The sequence below is a fragment of the Trichosurus vulpecula genome, chromosome 5 (genome assembly GCF_011100635.1).
Source record: "Trichosurus vulpecula isolate mTriVul1 chromosome 5, mTriVul1.pri, whole genome shotgun sequence".
NCBI classification, from domain to species: Eukaryota; Metazoa; Chordata; class Mammalia; order Diprotodontia; family Phalangeridae; genus Trichosurus; species Trichosurus vulpecula.
Window position 1 is genome coordinate 293,605,183 of NC_050577.1, and position 22,065 is coordinate 293,627,247.

The 22,065-nt window shown below is 42.9% G+C and overlaps 1 protein-coding gene across 1 annotated transcript in view; it reads left to right on the forward strand.

The window, feature by feature from the left end:
- Positions 1–6,864: 6,864 nt before the first annotated feature.
- ISX (intestine specific homeobox) overlaps positions 6,865–22,065 on the forward strand; it is a 28,403-nt gene continuing 13,202 nt past the window's right edge. Inside the window, exons 1-2 of the mRNA XM_036761576.1 lie at positions 6,865–7,045; positions 9,676–9,924. Coding sequence (XP_036617471.1) covers positions 6,865–7,045; positions 9,676–9,924 — 430 coding nt within the window. The remainder of the gene's footprint in view (positions 7,046–9,675; positions 9,925–22,065) is intronic.

Consider the following 22,065-nt stretch of genomic DNA (forward strand, 5'->3'; position numbering starts at 1 on the left):
GGAAGCAAAGGGAAGATCTGACGCATAATTCTGGAAAGGTGGAGAAGCAAAGGAACAGGAATAACCAGAAGGAACCAGGAAGGCTTCACAGAAGAGGTGGCCCCTGAGCTGAGTTTTCCATTAGGACCACATCCTGGGTGGAGGTTTGTTCAAAGGCACTGAGGTGGGAAATTGCATGTCTAGTTCAGTAAGCAGTTACAAAAACTTCTAGCTGAAAAACATAGCATCCAGGAGAGTAATAGGAAATCAGCCAGAAAGGAACAGATGGTGGTGAGCCTTAAATGGGAGTTTATTTCTGATCCTAGAGGCAATAGGGAGACACTGAAGGTTTTTGAGGAGAACAGCAAGGACACACCTTTGCTTTTTAAAAAATAATAATGTTGTGGCAGCTTTTTGAAGAAGAGCAAAAAAGAGGAGATATTGAAGGTGGGAATATCCTGTAACAATGGTCCAGGCAAAAAGAAACAGGGTCCTGCTAAAGCCTTCACCAACAAAATTGTTTTATTCTGTGAATATTCTAAACACACTTAAATATGTACGTACATGGCATCTCTCCCAATGGAATGAAACTTCCTTGAGGGGTGGAGAGTATGTGGTATCTGTCTTCATAACCTCAGCACCTAGCACAGTGTTGGGCACATAATAGGTGCTTAATAAATGCTTATTGATTGTTTGCACTAGTTAGTTGTCATAAAAGATGCCAAGGTTTTGAGTGGAGGTTGGATTCCATGACTGCTGACATCCCTTCTAATTTTGCAATTCTATGACAAATTGACTTAAAATGGAGAAATAATAGTGGGATTTCAGGTACTCTGGTGGGACATGGTAGAGATAGGGGAGCAGGGGAGGATGACCCTTTAGGGCTTCCCAGATAGTGGCACCTCCTACAAGAGACCTTTCCTGATTGCTTGCTCAGCTGTTAGGGGTCTGATCCATCCCTACCCTCTCCCCCACCATGAAAATTAGTTTGTATATAGCTTGACTTACTTATCTCTATGTACTTTTTATTTCTTCCCATTAAGCTCCTTGAGGACAGTGACTATTTGTTTTTATCTTTGTATAACTTTCCGTCACTCCATTACATTCACATGCCATGATTTGTTCAGGCATCCCACCACTGATGGGCACCCCTTGGTTGCCAGGATTTTTTTGCTTCCACAAGAAGAACTGCTCTAAATATTTTTGTACATAAAGGTTCTTTTCTCCTTTCTTTGATCTCTTTGAGGCATAGGCATACTAGTGATATCACTGGGTCAAAGGATATACAGTTTATTAACTTTTAAGTCATAGTTCCAGCGTTCCCCAGGATTGATGAACAATTTACAAATCCACCAGAAGTGTACTGATGTGCCTGTTTTCCTACAGTCCCTCCAACATGTGTCATTTTCCTGTGCGTCTGTGTCTGTATGTGTGTGTGAACTTTGCCAAGCTGATAGATACGAGCTGAAACCTCAGAGTTTCTTCAGATTTAATTTCTCTGATTATTAGGGAGCTGGAGCACTTTTATGTAGCTGATGATATCTTGCATTGCTCCTCTTAAAACTACCTGTTTAATATCTTTGGACCATTTACCAACTGGAGAATAACTTTCATTTCTATAAATTTGAATCAGCTCCTTATATATCTTGGAAATGAGACCCTTCTCAGAGAAACTCCATGCTAAGGATTCTCCTAGTCATCTCTTTCTATAATTTTAGTGCACTAGCTCCGTCGATGCATAAAAACCCCGTCAATTTTCTTTAACCAAAATTGTCCATTTTATATTTCGAGATCCTCTGAAAGGCAACTTCTTTTTTGCTTCTCTAATTTGTTTACGACGTCACCTTTTATTTGATGTAACTATCTGGAGTTCGTCTTGGTATCAAGTGTAAGATGTTGGTCAATACCTAGTTTCTACCAGATTGCTTTCCAGTTTTCCTAGCAGTTTTAGTTAAATAGTAAATTGTTACCATAGTAGATGGGGTCTTTGGATTTACCAACACTAGGATATTACATTCATAGAATCATATGATTTTTATTTTTTATTTATATTTATTTATTTTTACTTAATCTAACCCACCAATCAATCTACTTATTAACCAGTACCAAATTGTTTTGATGCTCACTGCTCTGTCCAACAGTTTGTCTGTTGCTTCTAAGGTCACTTCTTCCTCGTTTCCTTGAAATTCTCAACCTTTTTATCTCTTCCTGATGAATTTTATGATTATTTTTTCTAGCTCTATAAAGAAATCACTTGGTAGTTTGATTAGCATAACATTAAGTATGGCAACTAGGTAGCACAGTGGATTGAATGCCAGTCCTAAAGTCAGGAAGACCAGAGTTCAAATGTGGCATCAGGCACTTTCTATTTGTGGGACCCTGCGCAAGTCACTTACCCTCTGTTTACCTCAGTTTCCTCATCTGTAAAATGCGGGAAATAATGGCACCTACCTGCTAGGGTTGTCACAAGGCTCAAAGAAGATCATTACTGTAAAGAGTTTGACACAGTCCCGGGCACAAGTAGCAGCCATTATTATTCATTTCATTGAGTTATTATTGTGATGTTTATTATATTGGCTTGCCTACTCATGAGCACTTAATGTTTCTCCAGTTGTTTGAGTCTGTCTTTATGTCTGATCATCAGCACATACGTTAAACCAACAGATGGCATCGATTGGCATTGGCAGGTCCTAGGTTCATCTTGGCACTTTTTACAACCCACCTGAATGAAGTGCTGAGGGAAACACTCAAAAAGTCAGGACCTCCTAACCCTCAGCACTACCCCTCTCCCTGTGGGGCGGCATCAGCTCATCCTCAATGGGCATATGGACTTTGAGGTTCTACCCAAACAAAACGTTGAGCCCCTACCTACTGTCTCTTCTTCTGAACTTGTTGTATTTCAGTGCCCTCTAGTATCATGTCCTAGACATGTAAAGTTTGGCTCCTCCTGGGAGCAGACTCAGGTACTTGAGTACCACTTGTAGCATTTATCAGTAAACAAACAGAGACTATAGTAACTACAGGATGATGTATAATAAACATGGGTAACATCTGCCACATAGCACCATAAGCCAACCATTCTCTCAAGGAAACCCACCGGTATCAGACACTGGCCCCAATATATCTTTCCAGCCTCGTTGGACATTACTTGCCCTCCTGTCATCTATGTTTCAGACAAACTGGACTTGTCTCTATTCCTCCTACATGACCTTAAATCTCCCACTGGAGTATCTTTGCATTGGCAGTTCTCCACACCAGGAACCTCAACAAGACCCTCTCTTCCTTTAAGATTTGCTCAAGCATCTTAGGAAGCATTTCCTGACCCGCTCCCCAACTGCTGGCACCCTCCCTCCCAAACTACTTTCCACCCCCATCCCCCATGGAAGGTAATGTTCTCTCTCCTGGTTGTCCTGTCCTGGAAGGGAAGTCCAGCTGCCCCTGGCCAAAGGTAGCCTAGCCCAGAGCAGAATAACTTGTATTTCACCTGTATTGTATTAATTTGCTGTATTCTTATGCTGTATATGTTTTTATAGCTACTTTTTTGTCTTCCTCACTGGAACGTCAACTCAGTGCAAGTAGGGATCATTTCGTTTTTTGCAATGGTATCCCCAGTGCCTGGTGTGATTCCTGCTTAATAAATTCTTGTTGACTCATTGATTGTCCCAGGCTCATGAGTTATTAATAAGTAGCTAGGTTTATATATGTTTGTAAAGTGCTTGACAAATAGCATCTCACTTTATCCTCATAATAACCCTGGGAGGTAGGTACTACTATTATCCCCACTTTACAGATGCAAACATTTAAAAAGGCAGAGATTAAGTGACTTGTCCAAGGTCCCACAGCTAGTAAGCATGTGAGGTCAAATATGAATTCAGATGTTCCTGATTGCCAGTCCAGAGCTCTATTCATTGTACCATCTGCATTCTAGCTGAGTTCTAGGAAATGTACAGTTTCAGTTTCTGCGGTTCACCACCGTCCCTCCCCTTCAAGTGGGCAAAAGAGTATAGAGAGCACTGTTTACCCAGGATGTCTGACTCATACTTCCTGTATGAGGACCAGTCATCAGAAGCAAAGGCAGAAAGTCTGGAGGAACTCTGATTCTGAAACTTGAGGCCCAAGGAATGGGCACGAAAGCCAGTTAGACTCAAGTAAAGAGCAACCCCACCCTCAAGCACCATGGAAGGTAGGTAGTTCCTCCTGGCGATCTCATCCCCTAGGTGGGGAACCCCAGTGACTTGCAGCCAAAGCTAGCCTAGCCCAGAGCAGAATGGGTGGATTGAACAGGTAGCTCAGAAGCAAGAAGCCCCATTGCCCTCATAGGTCCTGGGGTCCCTTTCTCTCTGACCTTGTGAGGTCACATTCCCTCCCCTTGCAATACCTACCCCCAGCTCCTGATGGATCTAAGCCGCTCTAGAGTGAGGGAGCAGTGTGCCTGGATCCCTAGCACCTGGCCTGCTGACTGTGCCTTAACAGGACATTAATGGATGCTCACTAAACTAAATGTAATTAAAAGGAGCGGCTGCTGTATCTTCTAGGTACATAACTTTGGGCATGCTATTCCTTGATTAGAATGTAAGCCCTTGAAGGCAGGAGCCATGTTTTGGCTATTCTTTGTATCCCCAGTACCTGGAATAGATTTAGTGGTTAAAGAATGTTTGTTGAGAGATAGCTAGGTGGCATCATGGATAGAGCACCAGACCTGGAGTCAGGAAGATCTGAGTTCAAATGTGGCCTCAGACATTTACTAGCTGTATGACCCTGGGCAAGTCACTTAACCACATTTGCCTCCATTTCCTCATCTGGAAAATGAGCTGGAGAAGGAAATGGCAAACTACTCCAATATCTCTGCCAAGAAAACCCCAAATGGAATCACAGAGAATTAGATGCGACTGAAACAAGTGAACAACTGAATACTTATTGATCAGATCTAATCTGTTGGCCAGATTCGATCAAGCTTCTTACCAGTGACTCAGTAAATGCTTATTCTCTGCCTGGGGCAGCCTTACCCCCATCCATCTGCCGACCTCTCTGCCCCCCAGGCACACATTCATGACAGAGGAGTCAGCGGGAATGGGGTACCCACAGCAATCCTTTAGGAGACTGCCCCTAGCATTCCTCTGGTTGCACAGCCACATCTGTAGTGACTAAAGTCCACTTGGCAGGGAGTGCCACAGCTGGAGCCTGGATCCCCATTCCCAGGGCCTTGGCCTTCCTGTCTATATAGCAATAATCTATGACCCATAAATTCTTTGAGCTGTGTAAACACCTTTTACGACAACTTAAACTCTTTACGGGGCCATTGTTCGCTTAGGAACCCCTTCTTCTCTCTTCCCCTCATTCTAGCCTGGCTCTCTTCTTTGGACCCTCTCTGATGCCACTGCCTGAAGTCTCCTATTCCCTCTTCCTCCCCCTTCCCTACTGCCCCATTTACCTTCTTGTTCATACAAGCCCTGCCCTATGAAGGGGATGGACTCTTCCATATTATTGGGTGTGGTTTATTATCTCCCTACCCCCACCCTGGTTACACAGTAATTCCTTACAGGGACCCCAGCCTATCAGGTCCAGAACTGTCTGCCCATTGGACAGAAGGAGACAGAACTTGCCAACATTGACAGATAAGGAAAGTCCAACAGAGGAAGGAATAAGGAAGCAAAGAAACGGGCTGAGAAGGCATCTGAGAGAGGGCACTTGAGACTGGCAAACCCTGAACTAGAGGAAAGAGCATCATACTGGAGAATCAACTAAACCTTCCAACGAACACTACCCTGGATAGTGTGGACTTGGAAAGAGAAAGAGACCAGAATTCTCTAGAGAAATCTGACACATTTATCCTCTGAGTCACCTATCCCCAGAGAAGGACCAAGAGGGACCAAGAAGCACCTTGTCTCTGCACCAGCCCCAAAGCAGAGATGAATTTTGAAGGGTGAGATGACACCCTGCAAAAACAAGCATGGAGACAAGAAGATGAGGACCCTTCTCAGTGACTACAATTTGGTTCTGGCACTTCATCTCACCATTGCTCCCCTCTCTGTGGACTCTTAGTCCCCAGTAACAAGGTGATCAAAAACAGAAAGGCAAAATCTGAACTCTGAGAAGATCCTGAGCCTGATGTCCCAAGGCTGACCAGAGAAAACACATCCAGGATCACTTACTCTGGATTCAGGGATTGATGGACCATCTCTGTGGAGACTGCTAAGGGGGCTCAGGGGTGAATTTTAGCTTCCTGGAACATGATCAGCCTCAGGGAAAGAAATAGTCTAGTTCCCCAAGGCTGTGTTCAGTGGTTTGGATGAGACCCACCAACCCTCAAGAGTTTGGACCTCAACTCTGTTGGATCCAAGAACTGGTCTCTTCTCTTTAATTTTCATTCTTTCTTGTCCCTGTTTCCTTTCTTCATGGGATCTTGTTCCTGCTGACTAATTTATGAAAGAGAAAGAAGACTGGAGTTGGAGAAGATTGTGAACCCAGCACCAGAGGTCCAAGGCCAGAGCGGTGGCTCTGCCATACCGAGGTTACTCCTTCTCTAAGTCTACAGCCTCCAGGACTGCAAGATGGCCAACAACCCATCTTCCAGCTTGCCCAGCAGTACTGGAGTGGCCCATTCTGATGTGATGTGATGTGTGGTTCCACTTCAAAGGCCACTGGGCTCCAGGAGACAGAGTTACTGGAAGTCGGAGAGAATGGGCTGGGGATGGTGGGAGCCTCTGACACAGGGCTCAAGTGTCTCTCTCACCATTTCCTAGGTCTTTAGTTTGGTCCCAAGGACTGCCAGGGAGTCTCTCTCATTTCATTTTCAACTGCCAACCCCAAGTCCTCACTCCCTTCCTCCCCTACCCTTGGCTCTCAAAGAGCTGAAGCTGCCTGACTTTTGTTTGGGACAGAGGGATGGAGAGGGAAAATCTGGACAAATGTGATTGCCCAAAGCAACTGGGTCTGCCCTTCTCCATTGAGGAGATCCTGAAGAAACCAACAAGAAGAGACATTGCCAGGAAAGGTAGAGGGGATGGCCAACAGGGTGCTGCTGACACCCTAAGACAGGAGAACTCTCCACTGGACCTCCCCCAGGGTAAGTATCCCATGAGACTTTGGCTTCTTACCCTAGAAAATATAAGGAAGGTTGGTGGAGTCTGTGTTTGCCTCCTATAGCCCCTGTGCTGAGCACAGATTTCCAGTGTCAGTGGAAAGCTTTTGGTCCTAGAATTATTCCTTCAAGAGCATTCAGCCTGCACATATGCCTGCCCATTTAACAGGTGAGGAAACTGAGAGGTTTTGTGATTTGCCTAAGGCTGATGCCTAAGGCCTAAGGCATAATGAGGTAATTGTACGGGGAGTCAGCACTAGAATCTAGGGCTCTTGGCTCTTAGAATTAAAAGTTGGGAATGTTAAAATTTTTAAAGGCCCACAGAGATCATAAGCCACTTCAGAAGAGCTCTGGGTAATCACAGAATCATAGAGTTCTAGAGCTGGAAGAGACCTTAGAAGCCATTGAATCTAAACACCCCTTCCATTTTGCAAATGAAGAAACTGAGCCACAGAGAGATTAAGAGATTGCTCAAGGTCACACATATAATATTTAAGGCAGAATTGGAACCCTGGTCTTCTGACAGTAATTCCTGTGCCCTATGTAGGTGGTGGTGGTATTCAGTCATTTTTCAATTTTGTCTGTTTCTTTGTGACCCCATCTGGGGTTTTCTTGGCAGAAATACTGGAGCAGTTTGCCATTTTCTTGTCCAGCTCATTTTACAGATGAGGAAACTGAGGCAAACAGCATTAAGTGACTTGCCCAGGGTTACACAGATAGTTAATATCTGAGACTGGATTTGGACTCAGGAAAGTGAGTCTTCCTGACTCTAGGCCCAGTGCTCTATCCCCCGTGCCCTATCCAATGTGCTAGTCTCCCATTTGTCTGAGAGACAGAGAGAAAGACAGAGACAGAAAAAGACAGAGAGAGAGAGAGAGAGAGAGAGAGAGAGAGAGAGAGAGAGAGAGACAGAGAGAGAGAGACAGAGAGAGAGACAGAGAGAGAGCTGTGTGCCAAATGAAAGGCATGGCTTCTAAGCAGACGGCAATGACGTGTTCAGAAAGGAGTGAGAGAACTGACCTCCTCTCAGAATACCTAGATTTAAACCCTAGCACTGAGAGGTTCTGCCTGTGTGACCTCGGACAAGTCACTTAGCTCCTCTGGCCAGCTGTTTCCTCATCTGAAAAACGGCTATAATAATGCTTCTACCAGCTTCCTCCTGGCTTGTCTTGGGAAAGGTTCTACATAAAGGAGCTAAGCCTCAGAGCCCCGAAGTTCACTGCGGCTGACTTAGACATTAACAGCTACTGAGTCACTAACATAATCATGAGAAGCGCCATGGAGCACTGACTAGACGGGAGTTAGGAGAACGACTTTAAATCTTACTTCCGTACCTTGCTGCCTGAGTGACCTTGGGCAAGTCACCTGGGCCCCCAAGGCTCCATTTTCTCATCTGTATAACGTGGGGTCAATAATACCTGTAGGACTCGCCTCTGGAGCACGGGGTTATGAGAAGGTTCAATTGAGATCATACGTGTAAAGCACTTTGCAAACCTTTCAATGCCATATAATGCCTCCTGGGATGATTATAATGACCACTCTCTTGACCAAGGACGTTTACATTTTCCCAGAGGACTCTGGGAGACTTTAATCCAAAGCAATGAGTGCAGAAGGAGCACTCCTGGTGGAGTGGGATGAAGAGGGGAAAGCCTTCCCAGAGCCCTCAAGGCAAACCTGCTTCATTTCCGTATAAGGCCTTCACTGTCCCCACTCATCCATTAGAGGGCTAGGACTCTGGGCCCGTCTGCTCTTCTCAGGCCTGACACTGTGTCTACCAGAGTAGAAGGGAAACTGAAAGTTCTCAGAGAGACAGACCCTGCCCCATGGGTCTGGGGGATAGGGAGGAAGAAGGGCTTCTCCCGGAAAGTCATGGGGAAATGCTTGGAGGCCAAGCCCGGAAATGGGCTGCCTAGGTCTACTAGGCCTACTGTTCTCCCAGCCCAACCCTTTGTCGAAATTAAAAGGGAAAAAAGTCAGATCACCACTGAAGTGAGCTATCACCAAAATTAGGGAATTAGAGAATGTTGTAAGTAAAAGAACATAAACTATCAGAACAAAGCATAGAGGAGCCTGAGAACAGGGGATGTTGGAGCTGGGAGGGGCCTTTAAAGAGGGCAACTATATTAAAAATTACCTAAACCAACCTTTTCATTATACAAAAGGCCCAGAGAGGGAAAAGTATTTGCTAAAACTTTTCCCACTTCAGGGCAGATGTGGAGTTACTCCTGGGGTTGTCCAAAGCTGGCCTGAGCCCACTGTTCCCTTTGCCTTGAGCTGCTGGCTCTTGGGATACTTTCTTTTTCTTGTTCTTCTTCTTCTCCTCCTCCTCCTCCTTCTTCTTCTCCTTCTTCTTCTCCTTCTCCTTCTTCTTCTCCTCCTTCTTCTTCTCCTTCTTCTCCTTCTTTTCCTTCTCCTTCCTTTCCTTCTCCTTCTTTTCCTTCTCCTTCTCCTTCTCCTCCTCCTTCTTCTTCTTCCTTCTTCTTTCTTCTCCTCTACCTTTCTAACCCACTTCCTCATTCTTCCCCCCAACACCCACATATTTCTCTCCTCAAACATGGGACACAAAGGTGTTTCCAGAGATGATCCCATTTAATTCATGGATCTGCCTTTTCTAGGTCCCAGGCTGGTGGGAAAATGGGAGAGGGACCCCCAGCAGATGACACCAGCCACCTCTCCGAGACCAAAGCTCCTTGAGGAGACAACCCCAGGGACATCAGACAGCTCTCCAGAACCCCAAGAGATAGTTTCCCAGCTGACTGACTTCCCGACAGCAAGCCCTGCATTGGAGCCTTCAAAGGAAAATAGGAGCAATGGAGGAGAGGAAGACCACGGGCACAACTTCCTTACTGATCCACCTCTACATGGTAAGTAGGGCCATTGTGATCTACGGACCAAGACTCTTTGTTCCTATGATCCTACATAGTGTTGGGCTTGGAATCAAGAGAATAGGACTCAAATCTTGCCTCTTGTACTTAACCTGTATGACCTTGTCTAAGTCCTTTTACCCCTCCGTGTGCCTCAGTCTTTCCATCTGTAAAATGAGGGGATTGAACTAGGGTCATTGAGTTCCCTTTTAGTCCTAGGCCTGCATGTGTGTATGTGTGATCTACACACACACACACACACACACACACACATAAATATATACATATATATTCACTTATACCACCCTGCCTCCTATTTTTATGTAACATTAAATATTTTCCATTTTATGTGTTTGCATCATAATCCCTTACTACAGTGTAAGCTCCATGAGGAGAAGGACTAGACTTACCTATGTGACTTTAGTCAAGTCTCTTAATTTCCCTGTGCCAGGCAACATAGGAATATTGGAGAAAAGTGCTGTATTTGAAATCAAGAAAACCTAGATTCAAATCCCACTTCAGACATTTACTGAATCCCTTAGAAAGTTACTGAATTCCCTGTGCCTTGGTTTCCCCATATGTAAAATGAGGGGGTTGGACCTGGAGGCCTCCACAGTCCCTTCCCACTCTGAATCTGTGAATCTATGATACAAGATTCTCATTCTCTCCTGGTAGTATGTTCTAAAAGACTGGGTTGCTAGACTGGAAAAATGAGGAAAACAGTTTTCTCTAAGAGTCTCGGGATGGGCTTGGTGTGTGTGTTGGTGCTTGAATTTTGTTTTGATGGTCCAGGGAGCACGGGCCAATGGGTAGACACAATATTCCCCCTGGCCTCAAAGCTAGTGTCTCATGTCTTCTGCCAGCATTTCCAGGAACAAGAGTCAGTACCTCTGCCCTGCTCTGCCCATCCCAACCACTGGGGCAGCACTGATTCTGTTATCTCCAGAAGGGGTGATTAATAGCTCTGGCATTCGAGCACATGGAACCCTGAGCTGGTTTGATCGGAGCAGCCAGCACTGACAGCAGGGGAAGCCAGCATTGGGAGCAGCTTCTTGCTGCCTTGAACCCATAGAATCATGAGGTTCAGAACCGGGGAGGTCCTCTGGTGCAGCCCGTTCACTTTATAGATGGGTAAAGTGAGACCCAAAGAGGAAAAAGCACTTTTCCAAGACCACATAGGTAGTAAGAAGAAAGCTGGGATTTGAACTCGGGTCTCCTGTCTCCAGCTTTAACTAGTTCATTCCCTGCCTTGCCACGCACAGCCTGGCTTCCTGTTTGGCCACTGCATACATACATAAGGATCCCAGAGGCTGCCATATTGACTTAGTTTTAAAATGTAATGTTATCTCTGCTTTATTGTATTTCTATTGTGTTAAATATTTCCCTGTTACATTTTAATCTGGTTTAGGCTGTACTCTAGAGTGTTGCTGATCACATGCTGTGTGTACAACACTTTTGTTTATAAGCAATGGACACAGGTGTGAGCGCAGCTTTGGAAGTAAGGATTGGTTTATATGCCTGAGGACAAAAACGAAAAAACCAGGAATATGACCAAGAAAGAAAGAAAATAGGCTGCAATCCCATAAGGGTACAGTGTGGTTCCTTCCCTTTCTGTAGGCTTTATGCAGGAAGGAGGGTGTAAACTTCCAGGCAGATTTGCTGAAGAAAAATGTTCAAGGTCAATGTTCACTTCCCTGGGCCTTTGCAATGAAAGAGCTAGACAATATGGCCTCTGAGAAGCCACCTGAGATCTAGGAGGCTATGATCCCTAAATACTTCCTCTCTCTGGACCTCAGTTCCCCACCCCCCTTGAAATGGAGGGGTTGGACTACATGGCCTCTGAGGTCTCTTTCACCTCTAGACCTAGGATCCCATGACTAGAACCCCTAATGATAGAAGTAATGAGAGACCTGAAGAAAAAAAAGGGCCAATCAAAGCAGGAGCAAAGAGATTTCTCCATGATAGCTTGAGTAGCTTTGAACAAAGGATGCTTTAAAATTCTTTGCAAAGTCCCCTAGAACAGGGCCCTATGCATAGCAGTTACTCAGTAAATACTTCCTGAAGGTCATTTGGGGGTCGCTGTTGTTCTGTCATTTTTGCTCTTTGTGGCTCCATTTGAGTTTTTCTTAACAGAGTTACTGCAGTGGTTTGCCATTTCCTTCTCCATATCATTTTACAGGGGAGGAAATGGAGGCAAACAGGGTGAAGTGACTTGCCCAGGGTCACAGATAGTAAGTCCCTGAGGGAGGATTTGAACCCAAGTCTTCTTCACTCCAAAGCCAAGCTTCTATCCACTACTCAACACTACCTCTGATTCTATACTATGAAAAGGGAAGGAGACTGAGTCAGTAAAAAGAATATTAGTGAGACCACATAAGCTTGATGAAAGGAAAAGCCTTAAACAGAATCCCACCAAGAGCCAAATGCCGTGGGGTGAAAGTTGTCCCACCTGGCATTCAGTGCCTCATGGGATGGGTCCAGTTCTTATCTCCTACTGAAAAGTACTGGAGCCAAGATGAGGGCTAGAGGGGGTCATCCTGGGCCAGAAAATCAGGGGGATGGTTTGGGCCAATCCTGGCTATGCCCCTCACTACCCAAGCTCCTAAGGTCCTCAGGCCTCAACTTCCTCATCTGTAAAATTAGAGAGTTGCGCTAGATCATTTCTGAGATTGCTTCCAGCTCTAGCTCTAGGATTCAAAATCATCACATCCCTAGGGCATGTAAAGTTAGGGGATCATAGTAAATGGCCTCTGAGTTCCCTTCCAGCCCTAAATGGTCCAATGACTTGCAGACCCAGCTCAGACAACCCAGAAATACTCTCAAGAGAATCTTGAACTCTTGGGGTGGCATCTAGAACCCAAAAGGAGTTTCAAGTGAAGGGAGACCAGGGATCCCCTACCCTGAACCCACCATATTGGTCTGCATTCATTCTCCCCTGTGGAATTAGCCTCACTCTGGATCTTCGTCAAACACTGCTCCCCATGTAGTGGGGTGGATAAATGAGCAAATGAACAAATAAATGAACAGACTAGATAGGTAGATGGATGGATGGACAGATAGACAGATAAGTAGATAGATAGATAGATAGACAGACAGACAGACAAACACATAGATAAGTAGACAGATAGATATCTAGACTGATAGATAAATGGTTAGATAGATAGACAGATAGATAGACAGACAGACAGACAGACAGACAGATAGATAGATAGATAGATGTGGATGATAGATAGATACATAGATAGATAGATAGATAGATAGATAGATAGATAGATAGATAGATAGACAGATAGATAGAGCAAGCACACTAGGAATAGATCTAAGCAAGAGAAACATTGGTCTATAATTAGGTGGCCTAATCACCTGTGTAAATTGTGTATTTCTTATGATCAATGTGCTAAACGGCTCAGGCTTAATTAAGCTTTGCTGACTCTCTCACTTTGAAGGCCCACTGGAGTGTGATGACACATCTCTCACAATTAATAAAAGTACAGGAGGAACTCAGAAGGAGGCATTTCCCTGCTGGCATCTCCCTCCTTCTTCCCTTCTCTCCCACCATGGTGCTTTCGCTCCACACAAACACACATACATGCATATTTCAACCCTCCCTTGCTTCTCTTTGAATGGACTGGGTTTTTACAGATTAGGGAGAGTGAGAGACAGACAGAGACAGAGACAGAGAGAGAGAGACAGAAGTCACACAGTGAATAAAGTGATGGGCTTGGAGTCAGTAAGACCTAAATTCAAATCCGGCCTTAGATACTTACTAGCTTGGCAAGTTATTTAATCACTCTGTGCCTCAGTTTCCTCATCTATAAAATAGAGATAATAATAGTGCCTCCTTCTCAGGCTGTTGTGAGGCTCAAATGAGATAATATTTGTAAAGTGTTTACTTAGCACATAGTAGTTACTTAATAAATCCTTGTTCCCTTTCTTCCTTCTAAACCAAGAACCTACACTGGCTATGAAGTCTCTGCAAGGCAGAAAGAAGCCTAGACAGGGTGGGTTATGGGTTAACCCATGAGAAGGTCTTAGAGTTTGAAGGAACCTTTGGAGAAGTATCTGATCATTAGCCAGCTATCCAACCTTAGATGAAGCACTTCCTCATTATGTCTCCTCATCTCTCCTAGCTCTGGCATTCCCCATTCTAAGGGCCTTCCCAGCTCTGAAATTACCTGTCCTAAGGCCCCTCCCAGCTCTGACATTCCCTCTTCTAAAGTACTTCCCAGCTCTGACATTGCATGTACTATGATCTTCCCCACTTCTAATGTTCTGTGTTCTATGAAGACTCAACTCCCAGTAGAGCTTTCCCAGACTTCCAGATCACACTGATTTCTTTTCTCACTAACCTCATTTTTAACTTCTTAATTACACCTGTACCCTCAATATTTGGTTATATCCAATCCTATTCTGTAATGTATTTCTTACATGCACATCTTGCATGTAGTAAGCCCCTAACAAGAAGAAATTGCTTCATTTAATGGACTTGTACCCTCAGCACCTAGGACAGTGCCTGATGTATAAAAGTGCATTAATAAATGCTTGTTGATTGACTTGTAGATTGATTGAGGCTTAAGGACAGGCAAGCTCTGTCCTCTCTGTCTTCCTTTGTCAGTTGGAATAGCAGAAAAAAGAACTGGATTTAGAGTCAAAGACCTTGGGTTTGAATCCTGGTTCTGACACCTTTATCCCTCGTGTCATTTGGCTTTTCTGGGCCTCAGTTTCTGTATCTATAAAATGGGAAGATTGGGCTAGATAATCCCTAAGGTGTCCTCTCATCCTGAAGCTGTGATCTGGTGATCCAGAGAATGTCAGGGCTGGTAGAGACATTAAAACTCACCATGTCAGTGCTGAGGTAGACCTTAGCAAATGAAAGAGGCTGAACAAGGTGGCATATAAGTCCCCTTTCTGGCTCTAAAATCCTCTGAGACTGCTTCTTCTACTTGCCTCACTTCAGGGACCAGCACAAAGACGGCAACAGCCATTTGTTTGATGGATGGATTAATTAATGATCCCACTTACTCTGATCAACCCCAATTAGTCTGGCTACCCCGTCACTCCCTTCAGAGCCACCCCACAAGTTATGACTATATAATAAACCGATGCTTTGGGGATACTTACTTCATACATGAATGCTCATAGGATGCTTAGCAAAGCGTATTTTCAGTTCCAAAAACACAAGTCTAATTAAGAGGAAAAGTGTGGGTACTCTCTGCTATTGGCCATAACTAGGAGAAGCCTGGCTGTTTCAACCATAAGGCTTTAAAACCAAGGGACAGCTGCTGACTTGATGACAGCATGTCTTAACTAGAGACAAAATTCCCAAGAGCATAGAATTAACATCTTGAATGCTAAGTTTCAACAATCCAGTTGGACTCAACAGTTATTAACACCTTCTGGGTACAAGACATTGGGCCTAGGCCTGGGGATGGAGAGACAAAAACGAACCAATCCCTGCCCTCAAGGAGCCTACATTCAACTGGAGTTTACATATTACATGCAAAAAAAAATCTGGATTTGAGTCCTAACTACCACTTACTAACCACGCAATTTAACTTCTCTGAGTCTCAGTTTCTTCAACAGTAAAGAAAAGGGATAATACCTGTATACTATCTATATTGCAGGCACAGAATGAGAAAACTGATCTCAATGAAAAGGAAAATATCTTTATTAGCTCTAAAGTAAGACATGACTTCACCTAAGTCTTTAAGAACAAGCAGATAACCTCACTCCCTTCTTCGAAAACTTGGGGTCCATGAGCATGGAACATTACATCTTCTGTCAGATTCAGCTGGTGTGATTATTTTGCCTTTTTTTATTCTTTGTACGAGGGTCTATGATTCTCTTGCATGGGGAAAGGGGGAAAGATACAAGGTGTTCCAAAAGTCTTAGTGTGGTTTTAAGCTTTAATAGCTTTAATTTTTAAGCTTTGACAACTTTACATTTTAGACTTTAATAGCTTTAAAGTAAGAGAGGACTTCACATAATAATGTTTCTTTAAGAACAAAATGATAATCTCCCTCTCTTCTCTGCAAAGCTGAGATCTATGGGCACAGAACACTGCATATTTAAAGCTTTAATAGCTTTAAGTCTTAAGCTTTAATAGCTTTAAGTTTTAAGCTTTAATTTTTTTTTATTTTAGGCTTTCAGCTTTAATAGCTTTAAGTTTTAAGCTTTAATACCTTTAAAGTTAGAGAGGACTTCACATAAGTCTCTTTAAGAACAAAATGACTACCTCCCCCTCCCTTCTTTGCAAAGCAGAGATCTATGGACATGGGACACTGCATATTTAAAGCTTTAATAGCATTAAGTTTTAAGCTTTAATAGCTTTAAAGAAGACAGGATTTCACATAGTAAGTCTCTTTAAGGACAAGAGGACAACCTCTCTCACTTCTGTGCAAAGCTGGAGGCTAGGGCATAGAACACTGTATCTTTAAAGCTTTAATAGCTTTAATTTTTAAATTTTAATAGCTTAAAATTTCACTAAGATTTGAGGGACATCCTATATTTGGAAATGAAAGGAATATAAAAACCAAAGATATTAATTTTTAGAAAAGACATTGGCAGTTCTGAAATTAGGGTAAAGGGTCATCAGGGAGAGACACTAAACCCAATTTTCTCATCAAAAGAGTTAACATACATGATACATTTTGCAAACTTTAAAGCACTATATAAATGCTATCATCATCATCATCCCCCTCTTCCTCCTCCTCCTCCTCATCATCATCATTATTAATTATTAAAGGTGAACCACTACCTAATTGTTTGCCTTGTAAATATAGAGACTCTAATCAATGCTGCCAAGAAATGGGGCCAGGGATTCTTAAGCATAAGCGTAAAGGTTCAAGGCACAGCTTGGATTGAAAGGCCTTCAGGGGATCACAAACAGATTAATAGCAAAGAGGGAAGGAAAGTAGGCAGAGAGTGAAAGTGAAGGCAGACAGCGAAATCTTGTTTCCACAACAGAAGTGATGGGGCTTGGTTGATTAGATGGGGATGAGAACAGCCACTTCAGCTCTCTATACAGCAAAGCTTATCTTTATCCCTTATAATGTCTCTCAGTCTGCTTTTGCTCAGAAATGGTCCTCAAGGTAAGGCTGTAGGTATGGAGTTTTAACCCATTAACCTCCACTTGTCTTGAAAAAGAATCTTGGAATTGCCACATGTCAGCATGGGAAGGGACCTCAGAGGCCACCTTACCCAATCTTCTCATTTTACAGAAAAAAAAAGCTGAAAATAATAGTGAGAGTGACTTGTCCTGGGTCCCACAGGAAGTCAGTGGCAGGGTCGAGATCAACCCCCAGGACATCTTACTTTTAGCCCATAGTATTCTCCACGGGCAACATCAACTATTTACTGAGTGCTTGTCTACCCTTTCCCTGCTTCATGTAGTTGGACTTGTGTTCTCTTCAGTATAGACCTGTTTCCCGAACTCTGACTACTGACTTCTCTGGCTTCCTTTAAATCTCAACTGAAACCCCACCTTCATCAGGAAGCCTTCCCCAAGCTCTCTTAATTCCAGTGCCTTCTCTCTTAATTATTTCCTGTTTATGCTGTATATCATTTGCTTTGTATATGTTTGTTTGCATCTAATCTCTCCCATTATACTGTAAGTTCCTTGAGGGCAGGAATTCTTTGTCTCTTTTTGTATCCCCAGCACTTAGCGCAGGGTCTGGAGAAAACAGGTGCTTAATAAATGCTTATTGATTGACCAATTGGTTGATTGCTTGATATACTGCTAATTGTAGAAGTTTCTGCATCTGATGGAGACTTGGAATAATACCATTGCCTCCCTGCCTCCTTGAATTGGTCCTTGAATGCAACCTTCCCATTTTGCCTAAAGAGGCCAGGTCTTGGAGAAAGAGGGTCATTAGGGAGAGAGTTTGAAAAAGAGTGAAGCAATAATGTTGGGACTTACCTCAGGAAACAGTTATAAATGGCATGAATCTGGTGATTTGTGACTTAGAAAACATAAGAGCACAGCACTTTTATTTCATTTGGTCCTCCCAATACCCCTAGGAGGTAAGATCTAAAAGCACTTCTTTATAGATGAGCCAAACTAAGACCCAGGGAAATAACTGGTCCTTAGTCATGCATATTTAGAGCTAGGATTCAAGTCTCTCCTTAATTCCAGAGTAATATGACTAGTAATGAGGTAGAGAAGTCCAGAGAGTGAGGAGTGGAGTGGAGCCTGGGAGTGAAATGAACAAGGCCTGAGAGCATCATGAAATGGTGATCTTAGAGATCCAGCTAGCCCAATCCCCCTCCTACTGTGGGAATCCCTTCCCAGTTGGTAGGTATCCAGTCTCCCCTCAGGATGGTAGCAGTAAAGGCAGGGCATAGCAGCTAGTGACTTGTGAGGACACTACACTGGTTGAAAGACAAAATGGTACTAATCAGCCTAGAGAAAGGCTCTGGATATATTCATGAGTTAATTACCTTCCACTGAAATTTCAAATCTTTTCCATGCTCCTCAACCTCTGCGTCCTTCCGTAACTCCAAACAAATGGCTCCAACTCTAACTATGATGAGAGTATTGAAGCCACAGGAATTACAGAGAATGACTTAAGTGTAAGGGACTCTAGAGAACACCTAGTCTAAGCCATATTGAGTTTTTCACTCACCCTCACCTACACCGCAAAATTCAGGCTTGTTGATCCACTCTCTCTTCCTCCCTTCTTAGCTCAGAGGAAGAAGTGACCCTCTTTCTTGCTGAGGCTGAACCAGGAATTTGGATCCCACCCCTCCCTTTTTTTCTTAGCCACTGAACTCTTTTTCAAAATTTATTTAGTTAGTTTTAGTTTTAGTTTATAGCATTCAGTTCTTCAAGTTTTTGAGTTTCAAATTTTCTCCCTCTCCCTCTCTTCCCTCTCCCCACCTGGGACAACATGCAATCCAATATACCTTCACACTAAACATATTTTCGCAATAGTCAAGTTGTAAAGAAGAACTATAACCAATGGAATGAACCACTAGAAAGAAGAAACAAAACAAAAACAAAAAAGAGAGAGAGAGAGCAAATAGTTTGCTTCAATCTGCATTCAGACTTCATAATTCTTTCTCTGGATGTGAATCACTTTTTTCCATCATGAGTCTTTTGGAGTTGTCTTAGAACCTTGCATTGCTGAGAAGAGCCACGTCTATCAAAGTTAGTCATCAGAGATACCATGTGTCTGTAATCATGTATAATATTCTCCTGGTTCTGCTCCCCTCAGCATCAGATCAGATAAGTCTTTCCAGGTTATTATGAAGTCCATCTGCTCCTCATTTCTTATAGTACAATAGTATTCCATTACATTCATATACACAACTCGTTTAGCCATTACCCAATTGATGGGCATTCGCTTGATTCTTTGCCGCCACAAAAAGAGCTGCTATAAATATTTTTGAACATACGGGTTCTTTTCCCACTTGTATGATTTCTTTGGGATACAGCCCTAGAAGTGGTATTGCTGGGTCAAAGGGTATACATATTTTTATAGCCCTTTGGCCAAAGCTCCGAATTGCTCTCCAGAAAGGTTGGATCTACCAACAATGAATTAGTGTTCCAATTTTCCCACATCCTCTCCAGCATTTATGATTTTCCTGTTTTGTCATGTTAGCCAATCTGACAGGTGAGATGTGGTACCTAAGAGTTGTTCTGATTTGCATTTCTCTGATCAATAGTGATTTAGAGTATTTTTTTCATATGACTATAAACATCTTTAATTTCTTCTTCTGAAAACTGCCTGTTCATATCCTTTGACCATTTATCAATTGGGGAATGACTTGCATTCTTATAAATTTGACTCAGTTCTCTGTATATTTTAGGAATGAGGCCTTTATCAGAGACACTGGTTACAAAAATTCTTTCCCAATTTTCTGCTTCCCTCCTAATCTTGGTTGCATTGTCTTTGTTTGTACAAAAACTTTTCAATTTAATATAATCAAAATTATCCATTTTGGATTTCATAATGTTTTCTATCTCTTGTTTGTTCATAAATTCTTTGCTTCTCCATAAATCTGACAGGTAAACTATTTCTTGCTCTCCCTAATTGCTTATAGTACCAGCCTTTATATCTCAATTGTGAACCCATTTTGACTATATTTTGGTATATTGTAGGAGATGTTGGTCTATGCCTAGTTTTTCCTATACTATTTTCCAGTTTTCCCAGCACTTTTTGTCATATAGAAAATTTTTATCCCAGAAGCTGGAGTCTTTGGGTTTATCGAAGAATAGATTATTATAGTCATTGACTACTGTGTCTTGTGTACCTAACCTATTCCACTGATCCACCACTCTATTTCTTAGCCAGTACCAAGTAGTTTTAATGACTGCTGCTTTATAATACAGTTTGAGATCTGGTATGGCTAGGCCACCTTCCCTAGCATTTCTTTTCATTAATTCCCTTGATATTCTGGGACCTTTTGTTCTTCCAGATGAACTTGGTTATTACTTTTTCTAGCTCTATAAAATAATTTTTGGTAGTTTAATTGGTATGGCACTAAACAAGTAAATTAATTCAGGCAAAATTGTCATTTTTATTATATTAGCTTGGCCCAACCATGAGCAGCTGATGTTTTTTCCAGTTATTTAGATCTGACTTTATTTGTGTGAAAAGTATTTTGTAGGGGCAGCTAGGTGGCACAGTGACTAGAGCACCAGCCCTGGAGTCAGGAGGACCTGAATTCAAATCCAGCCTCAGACACTTAACACACTTACTAGCTATGTGACCTTGGGCAAATTACTTAACCCCAATTGCCCTGCCTACCCCCTCCAAAAAAAAAAGAAAAGTGTTTTGTAATTGTGTTCATATAGGCCCTGGGTTTGTCTTGGCAGGTAGATGCCCAAATATTTTATAATGTCTACAGTAACTTTAAGTGGAATGTCTCTTTCTATCTCTTGCTGTTGGGCTGCCACTGAACTCCTAATCACCCCCTTCAATCTATTCCTCCCTTCTCATTTCTCTTGAAGGATCTTCATCATCTCCCCCCCAAAAACAGTTCCCATCATAGATGAATTGAATTCTGTCAAGAATAGCACCATTCTCCCCATCTCACAGACTCAACTTCTTGTTGTCGGCCTTGACTTGTCTCTATCTTTCTCCCACTCTATGTTCTTATTGACTTTTCCTTCAGATTGTTGTTAAGTTGTTTTTTAAGTCAAGTCTGACTCTTCTATGACCCCGAGGTTTTCTTGGCAGAAATACTGGAGTGGTTTGCCATTTCTGTCTCCAAAAGGAAACTAAAGCAAACAGGCTTAAGTGACTTGTCCAGGGTCACACAACTAGTACATGTCTGAGGCCAGATTTGAACTCATGGGGATGAGTCTTTGTGGTCCCAAGACCAGTGTTCTATCCACTGAACCACCTAGCTTCCTTCAGAACATTCCCCCAATTAATCTTATTCTTTTTAATCCTACTGTCACCAACTTAATCCAGGCTCTCATCACCTTAGACTTGAACTGATATCATAGTCTTCTTAGTGGTTTCCTTTCCTCTAACCTCTCCCCTCCCCCCCCCCGCCTGTAATACTGAGTATACAAACACCCCTTCTTTCATTAGGTCTTATAACTGGATGTGACCTAAGAGAGCCTCTGGTCCAACACCATTTATTGCTCTATTCAATAAACCACAATGGCCCCCTATTGCTTACAGAACTAAGACTGATGTCCTTACCCTGGTTTTAAAGGCCTTTCATCTCTGGCCTCAATCTTTCTCTCAACTGCATCCTCCATGATTACTCTAGTGAACCCTCCAATCCAGTCAGTCTGATCTGTTTAGTTTCTCACCTCTTTGCCTTTGCTCTCAACATTTTCCTTGCCAGTCATACCTACCTTCCTCCACTCCACTCAGCCAAGTCCTACCTGACTTTCAAGGCCTAAGGATGGTCTGGCCTCTTCCACAAAACCTAAAGGGATAGTTCTTACCTCCACTGAATTTCTCTAACACTGATTGGCCAGACTTCATCCAAGACACATATTAAATCTTACCTTGAATTGGTATAGAAAACATACATACATACATACACGCACACACACACACACACACATATATATATATGCACATATAACACACATACATATGTACATACATATATATGTATATGTGTGTATCTGTCTCCATCTGGGCTGTAATTTCCTTGAGGGCAGGTCCTGTGTCT